Source organism: Miscanthus floridulus, chromosome 12 (genome assembly GCF_019320115.1).
Source record: "Miscanthus floridulus cultivar M001 chromosome 12, ASM1932011v1, whole genome shotgun sequence".
NCBI lineage: Eukaryota > Viridiplantae > Streptophyta > Magnoliopsida > Poales > Poaceae > Miscanthus > Miscanthus floridulus.
The window spans coordinates 37,426,209-37,436,492 of NC_089591.1; the positions used below are offsets into that span (position 1 = coordinate 37,426,209).

General features: G+C 46.7%; 2 protein-coding genes across 2 annotated transcripts; one reads left to right on the plus strand and one right to left on the minus strand.

The window, feature by feature from the left end:
* Nucleotides 1-316: 316 nt before the first annotated feature.
* Nucleotides 317-2,942, plus strand: LOC136496648 (probable glucuronosyltransferase Os04g0398600). Its single transcript, XM_066492378.1, has 4 exons — nt 317-617; nt 1,404-1,792; nt 1,905-2,146; nt 2,232-2,942. Exons 1-4 carry the CDS (start codon nt 473-475, stop codon nt 2,743-2,745), a joined length of 1,290 nt encoding a protein of 429 aa, XP_066348475.1. The 5' UTR covers nt 317-472; the 3' UTR covers nt 2,746-2,942.
* A 178-nt stretch (nt 2,943-3,120) lies between these two features.
* LOC136496649 (pollen-specific protein C13) lies at nt 3,121-3,923 on the minus strand. Its single transcript, XM_066492379.1, has one exon. It carries the CDS (start codon nt 3,799-3,801, stop codon nt 3,280-3,282), a length of 522 nt encoding a protein of 173 aa, XP_066348476.1. The 5' UTR covers nt 3,802-3,923; the 3' UTR covers nt 3,121-3,279.
* Between the last annotated feature and the right edge of the window lie 6,361 nt (nt 3,924-10,284).

Consider the following 10,284-nt stretch of genomic DNA (forward strand, 5'->3'; position numbering starts at 1 on the left):
CGATAATTATAATTCTTTATAAGTTGGTAACAAACTTTCTCAATCAAGGCAAGAAGAGAACTTTTTAAGTAGGCATTCAGTACTAAAACTGTAGAAAGAGAGGATTACAAGTTCACTAGACAGGTAAATACAAAAACACTAGTGACTATTAATAATTATTGTGATTAACACTAGTTCAACCTTATTCCTAAACTATGACTCGATGGGGGAAAAATAGATACTGTGGATTTAGAGAGGGGCTGCAGCTTCCGTTTGATAATAACTGTGGACTAGTTGGTCACTGGACCCATTCTCTCTCTCTCTCCTCCATCCTCCTCCCCAGTCCCCCCCCCCCACCATCTGTCCCTCTAACAAAATGTCTCCTTTTGGTTAGTTTCCCCAACCTGGTCCTGTTTATCGAATTCCTAAATCCAATCCCCTCGTCAAGCTCTCTCTTTGCTGCGGGAGGTCGAGGCCGAAGAGGTCGTCCGGGATGGGATCACGAAAGGGTTGGCTCCCCATCGTGGCCCTCCTGCTGTTGGCCGCCTCTGCCCTCAGGCCGCCGGTCGCAGCAGCAGCAGCCAGCGGCGGCGGCGAGGCCGAACACGCCGTTCAGCAGCATAGCGAGCGCATCTCAGGTGCCCCACCTTCTTCCCCTCTTCATTTCTGAAGTTGGTTCTATGTGATTTAGGAACTTGATTTTCCCCCCCTCCCCTTCGACGTGTTGCTTCTCGTAGCCTACCTTGGAATCCGAGGCCTACGTAGCTGTTGATTTCTTCGTTCCGTGTGATACTAATCTCTTGTAGCTGTGGAGTTGGAGATTGAATAGGTTGATTGCTGAATATGGGTAGTTGTTGCTGTTGATTAGACTTGTGGACTAGGACGTCTTTGGGGCTGATGGACAAATCTGTATCAGTTCAGCCGAATTTGCTTTCCATTTTTGCTTTTTTTTTTTTTTTACTTTTTCGCCGTGAAAGTTTTCAGGTTCAAGCTCGATCCTTTTGTAGTTAGTTGTGGATGGTACTATCACTGTTTAATTGTTATCTGTAGGGTTAATTTAGGGTGTCCTCCTTCATTTAATCCACCAGAATTTCTTGCTTTTGTTAGTACTTGTTAGGTTGATCCCTAACAAATATCTAAACATGGAAAAGGAGCCTTCTTTGTATGCAGCTGTATACAGTTAATTTGGGTTTGGTTGGCTGAAATGGTACGGAATCAAAGATGAGCCCAACTTAATGACATGAATTGGTTCAACTTTAAAAAGGCTATTCTATCATAAGCTTAGACTGTAGTCAACACGGAGAGGTTGCTCGCAATTTTATGTAGAAAAATCTCCATACGATTGTTTTGCTCTTGAATTTGTCTACTTCATATTTTGTTCTTGTGTATTGCTTGTGTGTACTGAAACGGCAATGAAACTGTAGGGAGTGCTGGTGATGTGTTAGAAGATAATCCTGTGGGGAGGTTGAAGGTCTTCATTTATGACTTACCAAGGAAGTACAACAAGAAGATGGTCACCAAGGATCCACGGTGCCTCAGTCACATGTTTGCCGCCGAAATTTTCATGCATCGTTTCTTGCTCTCAAGTGCTGTCCGGACACTAAACCCCAAGGAAGCTGATTGGTTCTATACACCAGTTTACACTACTTGTGATTTAACTAATGCTGGGCTGCCCTTGCCATTTAAGTCACCGCGGGTGATGAGGAGTGCAATCCAATATATTTCAAACAAATGGCCCTTCTGGAATAGGACTGATGGAGCAGATCACTTCTTTGTTGTTCCACATGATTTTGCAGCATGCTTCCACTATCAGGTGAGTACCCATGTTCATCATGCTTTTCATTGTGTGCAATCTTTCCCTTCATTGCCTTGACTACCATTTCACTCAGAAGTTGTATGTGTAACGATTGTACTGACATTTCCAGGAAGAAAAGGCTATTGACCGTGGAATTCTTCCATTGCTGCGACGTGCTACATTGGTCCAAACTTTTGGACAGGAGAATCATGTTTGTCTCAAGGAGGGTTCCATCATTATTCCACCCTATGCTCCTCCGCAGAAAATGCAAGCTCACTTGATTTCCCCTGACACTCCACGCTCAATCTTTGTTTACTTCCGGGGACTTTTCTATGACACTGGGAATGACCCTGAGGGCGGATACTATGCAAGGTACCAATGCTTTTCAAGTTTGAACATATTTGAATCTTGTGTTAATGTTTGATACCTTTATTCACTTCAATGTTGTTGTATACAGAGGTGCACGAGCTTCGCTATGGGAGAACTTCAAGAGCAACCCTCTATTTGACATTTCCACAGACCACCCTGCTACTTACTATGAAGACATGCAACGTGCTGTCTTCTGCCTGTGCCCATTGGGCTGGGCACCATGGAGCCCTAGGTTGGTTGAGGCTGTGGTCTTTGGCTGCATTCCAGTCATCATAGCTGATGATATCGTGCTTCCATTTGCGGATGCAATCCCATGGGAGGAAATCGGTGTCTTTGTTGAGGAGAAGGATGTCCCAAAGCTAGACACAATCCTCACGTCAATGCCTATAGATGATATTTTAAGGAAGCAAAGGTTACTTGCAAATCCATCGATGAAGCAGGCCATGCTGTTCCCACAGCCAGCGCAACCAAGGGACGCGTTCCACCAAATCTTGAACGGCCTTGCTCGGAAGCTCCCGCACCCGGAGGGTACATACTTACAACCTGGCGATCAGCGTCTCAACTGGACCGCCGGACCAGTGGGAGATCTGAAGCCGTGGTAGAGAAGAGAAGAGCTATCTTCTTCTTGGATAAGCTCTGCCATGAGAATCCCCTAGGACTAGTGCATACTTCATGAAATGCGATGTGATCAAAATGCTGTGCTTTAGGTGCAAAAATACACCTTGGCCGTGCCTAGTCCTTATGAATATGATGTAACTTATTAATTTCTGATAGAAATGAAATGGTGTTTATCTTGCTATCAGAACCGCAGGTTATTTTAGATTGGTTATTTCTGTCGGCGAGTTTTCGCCAGAGCTGGTATTGCTGTCTGTTTCTGCCATCTCGCAGTGCAACTTGTATGTTAAAACGAAGAATGGGCGACAATAGCAAGAATCCAGCACTCAGAACAGCCACAGGACTGTAACTGTAAGTTACATTTTTCTTTTCTCAGATACAGCAGTTACATTTTTCTTTTCCTTTTTTTCTTTTCTTTTCTCAGATACTGCTATCCATGCGTTCGCTCTGTACCATTATATTTGTAGGCCAGCAGGTGATTGCGCAGGCTGTCTGCGACGAGCGGTCGACGGTACGTGGTCTTACTGATCGTCGTCGTCGTCCGAATCCAACTGCTTGAGCAGCGCGGCGCAGACGGGCAGCGGGACGTCCTTGAAGTAACCGAGCGGGTTGGCGGGGCGCAGGCTGTCGGAGATGCCGACGTTCCTGGTGAGCAGGACGCCGGCGCGGTCCCTGAGCGGCTGCACCTGGTCGCAGTCCTTGCGCGGGCACTGCACGAGGACCACCTGGCAGATGTCCTCCTCGTGGCTGTCCTTGAGCTCGATCGTGTACGTGCCGGTCGCGTCGGTCACCCCGTCGATGGCGCGCTCGAGCTTGCCGGTGCCGAAGTGCCTGCACTCCAGCCGCACCTTGGCTCCCGCGATGTACTCGGTGACGTTGGTCACGAACCCGGCGCGGCAGGTGTCGCAGTAGACGCGGCCCTGGATGACGTAGTCGGGGAGGTCGGGGTTGTTGGTGGCGATGGCGGTGTTGTCAGCCGCGGCACAGAAGAGGACGCATAAGAGGAGGATGGCGGCGGTGGTAGTTGCCGGAGTCGAGGCCATGGCCGCCGGATGAATGTGTTTTCCCCTCCCCCGTGAATTGTTGTTGGAAAAGGGCGAGACCTTTTATTTGGTGAGGGAGGGAGGGTGAGACGAGAGGGTAGCGAAACTAGTCTGGTTTCGCAACAGAGCCTGTGGTGTCCTTTAAATAACCTGGGAGACCCGAAAATTTGTCTGGCTGCCCGTAGAGATAGTAGGCAACGAGAAAGCCGTTTTGACTATTCGAAAAATAGAGAGAGAGAGAGAGAGAGCCGTTTTGACCTGGTTTGGTGGCATGGGAAGGTGAAATATGGTGAAAATCTGTCAGTTTGGTTGAGTTTCTCAGCAGTCCACAAAACTCGGACGACTTCTATGCTGCATTTGTAAAAAAAAAAAGTCTGTCTAATATAAAAGCTGCTGTTACTAATGTAGAGAAACGAGACATTAGCCATCGCCCGCCTGCCGTGCAACACCATTCGCTTCGGGGCTGATTGGTAGCCCGGAGCTGGCTGTCCTCGCACGGTTTACCTGGGTAGTCTCGTTCTAGCGTCGTGTTTGGTTCCTCTCCTCGTATCTTTCGCCTGCTCAATCTCATACCTCTGCCCTCCTCCATTCCGCATACCTCCGTCTTCTCGATTTTCACTTCCCTCTCGATGCTTGACACGAATGCTTCGGGCGAGCGCGGGTGATGCCCCTGTCCCGGCGAGCGCGGGTGTCGTCTAGGGTTACCGACCCCCGTTTTGCGCCTCTCCTTCCTCCATTGCTCTGGTGCGCCTTTCCTCTTGCTCCCCCTCGATCTCGGTTGACCGCCAGAGTCGACCTTGACTGGCGGATTCATGGTGGTCTTCTGGTGCCACGACGGTAGACCTCACCTGCGCCTCTCTTCTCTTCCTCTTTGTGCAGTGCTTTTGTTGATTTAAGTAAGGATTTTGTTTGAGCCGTGCCATGATTCTAGGGTTCTTGTTCTTACGTACTCAGATCTATGACCTGCTATGCCTGATTTACTTGTTCCTAGTTGTTTTCCTCTTGTTCCACGCTCAGATCTATGGTACGGCTAACTTTTTTTTATCTACATATGTGGTATGCTGCAAATGCATGATCCCTGTCTGTTAATCCCTATCTGAATTTTTGCTTGCTCCTCGGCTAGAGTGCCTGATTGCAGGGGATGGATGTGTCCCAAGGCTTCATGGCTTTTCCAACACTCGGTTCCAACTATTTTCTTTGTAACTGTCTTTGATATTCTTGTCAAGCCTATGATGATAACTAAACTGCCATGTGTACTGGATTAAAAAACCTGATGACCTTGAGCTTGTGAGGTACTGGAACTCTAGTCTAGTTCTTATTGGTTTTCATGTTTGTTTCTTACCATTGCTGTGTTGCCTTCTGTGTTTCTTATGCTCCAAGCTCAAGGTCAACTGAGGAAAAACTGTTATCTAAGGCCAATCTGTTAACCACTTATGAAGATGAAAAAGTTCTTGAAAAGCCTGTTGCCACTGTCGTCGCCAAACCATCTTGGCTATTTCTTCTTTGCATGGTTTAGTCTTTCATATTGTTAAACGTGGGAAGAACTGCATGTGATGATTAACCTATAACCATGTACTCATCAATTTACTTTGACCTTGTGAGGTACTGGGACCGATTTGTTGATGTTTAATAGCTGGTTGGATTGTTGTATTATTTTGTAATATCTCTTATGCTCCAAGGTCTTAGTTGATGATGATACAAATTGATCCGAGGCAATGTTTGTGTTGTCATGCTTATTTTGATGAAAATGGTGGTAACCTCACTAAAGTGATACATGGGTGCTCACACCTTGTGCCATGCTGCAAACCAAACACAAGGAGGAGGACAAGCTCATTCCTAAAATTGGTGCAAGCTGGCAACCAAACAAACTCACTGAATATCACTCTCAAAGTTGCAACCAAATACACTTAGGTGTATGGTTTCAGCCTGTCTCACTCCACCCAGGACTGGCCCTCCATCCCGGATCCCCTCCCCCGAAGCAACCAATCAGCCCCTTCGTGTCTCGACAAAATGTGAATGAACCCATTTAAGGATGAAAACGTAAAGGGAAAGGCTAGCGCCGGGGCGTCTGGATGGGGGCTAATGTCCGGATGCCTCTACTGCACGCCTACTGCACGTGGGGTCCCTCCCGCTTCGTGTCCTGTGCCTGCTATGTGTTTCGCGCCACTTGTCACACGCCCGCTTCCATCTCAATCTACGTCCGTACGGTTTTCTGTGCCAGTCGCTCATGCTCCCTCCACACCCACACGCATGCAGGCAGGCCCAGCAGCTGCAGCTGGCTGTTGCAGATAGGGTTCACTACAACATGTGCAACACCAAATCTACGTTTACAACATCTAGAGAAAACATTTGTAATCTACGTCCGAAACAGTTAAAACACTTGCAACATACGTCTAAAACACGAGGGAACACATGTGTAGCCAATGCAAAACATATGCAACATCTAGATGAAACACTTGCAACATATGTGTGAAAACATATGTGCAACATCTGGATAAAACACTTGCAACATAAGTGTGAAACATATGCAACACCCAGATAAAAACACGTGCAACATCCGTCTAAAACAGCTAAACCATTTGGAACAGACGCTTGCAATATACATGTATAGCCATTGCAATATATGCAACATCCCGATCTACTTTTGCAACATCCACATAAAACACTTGCAACATGCATATAAAACACATGAAATACTTGAAACATACGCTTGCAACACATGCTTGCAACATCCGAGGAAGGAAGGAAACGCGAGGTGCAGCCGGAGAAGCCTGCTCCAGGTCTGGCCACTCTGGATCTCATGATGCCATGAGCTAAGGTCGAGGGTCGCAGCGGCGCCGGCGTCGACAACGGCCACGACCTCTTGGTGGGGAACGACGACGTTAGCAGCACCTCGACACCATAAGGGACGTGGCACGACACGCAGGGGCAGGGACCGGGCACGACGCGACGAGGCGGAGTGGGCACGACAGGGGATGGAGCATGGCGTGGCGACAGACGTGGCGTGGCTCGACGTGGGGTGGGGGTCGGCAGAGCCATGTATTGGCCATAGTGGGCTCCGGCCCCCCTTGCCCGGTAAAAAAAAAGAGGATGTATGCTGTGGGATGGGATCAAAGCATGGACAAGCCCTTAAAGGGTAGTCAGACGTAGGATTCTAATAAACATAGACTAATAAACTTCCTAGTTATGCCTCACGACTCGATGGCTTGCGTGACCTGGGCACAACTGAGTCCTTGCCATCGAGTTACTCTAGGAGACTCGTGGCGCATGGAGTCCTCGCCCCAAGGCTTAGTGTCCGCCCATTTAGTGCGCCTTGTTTCTTGTGACCTTTCGGGGATTTGAAATATGTGTCGTTATACCTCTGGCTGAGGTACGTACGTACCCTTACTCAGGTATTGGTCACTCCTCTTCCGTACAAAAAAATAGTTTAGCTTTTTATGGTGTTTGCTATAGCTTCTCGTCACTTCTGCTACTGGAGCCGTGTCAAATAGCCCGTTAGCCCGCGGTTAGAAGCACGGACGGAGCTATGTGGGGTCAAACTGGGTCCTAGCCTCTCTTGTTCCGGCTGTATCACTCTGAAGGTTTGCATGTCACTGCATGCACGTAATTAATTCATGCCTCTCTCGTACCATGCTTGATGTTGCTGATGAATGGATCACAGCTTATAAATATGTAAATCCACACATTGTTCATTCTTCTTTGACAGAATTTCAATTGTTCATTGCAGTCTATATAGATAGAACTTGAAAAAACAAAGATTTTTCACAGAATTCCAATTGTCTATACTACTATTGGTAATTACTGTAGCAGCATAGCTTTGAAGTAGCCCCCCCCCCCCTACACGTCCATGCAAGCTCCGCCACTGCTTGGGCGGGCAGACAACGAGGTGAGCCGCGACAAGTGAAGCGAGAAGTTAGGGATTTCTGTCGGCTGTCACAGTATAGATGGAGTAGATAGAGGAGAGAGCGTAGATGGGCCGGTCGTTTATCTTTCCAAGGTTTTATTGCGTTTTTACGTAAAACAGAAACTGCAAATATGAAAATAATAATACGATTTCTACTGTTTTCAACCATTTCAACGATTTTACCCTTACTATCGATATCGACCTACTGTAATACCGTGCTGTATTCATTTTTTACATCCTTTTAATCCTGATTCGATGAAAAAATATATATGAAGCCAAAAACAATTTAAGAGCGACCGTTTTCATCCATAGAACCCGTAGCACACCCCGTGAGTGAAAGCATAAATTTCGCATGTCCAGCATTCTTTGCATTCCAGTGATCCATGCGCATCAGGTGCGACTCTCCTTTCCAGCTTGTTTGCGTAATGGAGAATATTGTCTGTGTCCATATTGTAGGACATTACCCGCGTCGGTCCTAGGATTTTGAGGGCCCTCTAGCGGACTCGTCGTAACGACCCCTCTGAACCATGTATAAAATCTTATAATATATAGACGTTAATTTTATTTATAAAACGAAAGCAAATCCAATAATGTATTTTTAATTTAACATGTCTGATAATTATGAAGAAAAAAATAACTATATAAGTACAAAGTACTATAAATCGGAAATACTATATAAATAATTAATTTAGATAAAAAATGAACAAGAAATTTTTTTTGAACGCAATGACAGGAGCTCTGTCTTTCAATTAAGATAGAGAAATGAAGTTTATTTACAAGCAAAAACATTTCAGATGAGGGCTTAAAGCCTCCCGAAGCAGGTATAGGAGGAAAACACACATCCCAAAGAAAAACAACAGCTAAACATAAGCGAGTGATCTCTTCCTTTGCTCTATGCCTTCCTTTATCTTTGCAGCTACTCGTTGTTGAAAATTCTCCTGTTTCTCTCTTTCCAAATATTCAAAAAGGTGTAGATTACTACCCCGTTTAGTCGTCTATGTTCAGATTTTGGCACTTCTCTTGCCGCCTCTTCCCACCATGCTCTGATATGGATGTGGTATGCCTGGGGTTGTTGTTGCAACTGAGTGGAGTTTTTCCAAGAGAGGATTTGATCCCAAACCGCCTTAGCAAAAGGGCAACATAGACATAGGTGAAGGCCAGTTTCTAAGGGACCGTTGCACAACACGCAGTGTTCTTGGTGTGGCCACTCTCTCTTTTGTAGGTTGTGCACCGTAAGAATTTTATCTTGCACTAAAATTCAGGCAAAGATCTTGCATCTGTTCTCCACTTGTGCTTTTCAAATGAGTTCAGTATGGAACAAGACGAGCGAGCCTTTGAATTAAATTATGTAAGCTGATCGGGTGGAGTAAGTCCCATTCTGGGTCCACTGCCAGATGATGGAGTCCTGAACGTCCTATTGCAGGTGCACGTCCTGAATTCGTATACAAAGTGACACAAATTCCTCTATGTGGACAGCCAAGGCGATTTTCCCTCTTAGTGAGCGCACCCAATTGTTGTTCTAGAGCTCTTGTTGCACTGTTCGGTTTCTCTTTGAAACAAGCCGAAACAAATTCGAAGCTAGGTACCTTGGAGCTTCTCCTTCAAGCCAATTATGGTGCCAAAACTGAGTCTTTGCACCATCACCCAAAGTTATAATGGTTGAGGAGTTGAAGAGAAGACGATCAACATCAGTACATGGAAGCTCTGAGCCTATCCAAGGCTTGGAGTCTTCCACCCATCCTTGCCAAAGCCAGCGCAACCAGAGGGCTCTCCCAAATCTATAAGGTCAGGCACGCCTAAACCACCAAGATCTTTCGGTCTGGTAACTGTTGGCCATTTAACAAGGAAAAAATAGCTAGGGCCTGGACATGAATTGAAACAACTGATCGGCGGTCTCAATTGGCAAGAAGGCAAGAACCAAGATGTCATCGTCGTGGAGGTGGAGCCCTGCCTGGCCGCCACCGTCGTGCACCGTTCTCTGGCAGTCTAGCTCTCCGCGGTGGCGCGGCTCGTCGCCGCCTCGCTGGCTCCATGTGATAGCATGTGTGCGTCGGGCGTCGGCGCGTGACGCGAACTCGTGAGTCGTGATTGCGATCAGAGTGCGGCGTGGCTCCTTGCCTCGTCTCAGCGTCATGGTGAAAACTGGGAAAGAAAGCTAGAAAGGCCGATGATCATCTTGGGCTGGCTGGCCAGTTCTCTACTTCTCTTCTCATTAGTTTATTGATGCCTAATAGACTATAGGATCTAGGGGTTTGTATACATGAGTTTGGGCCCCTCCTCCGCCTAGGTCCTCGGCCGTCGCACCCCGTGCCCCTGCCTAGGGTCGACACTGATGATTACATGAAATAGAAAGAAAAATACATTTTTTTAAAAAGAACGATAGCTAACTAACCCTAGGTACCGTTGAATTATGTTCTAGTGTACAACAACAGAAGACTCATGACCGGAGGATAGCAACCTTGTTTGCTTGATCGTATCAGTCATGCTTATCAGTCATGGTATAGTGTTTTTTTTTCTCACAACAAAACAACATCAGCCGGCTTATAAGCCACAAAAATGATCAAGCGAACGGGGTGCCT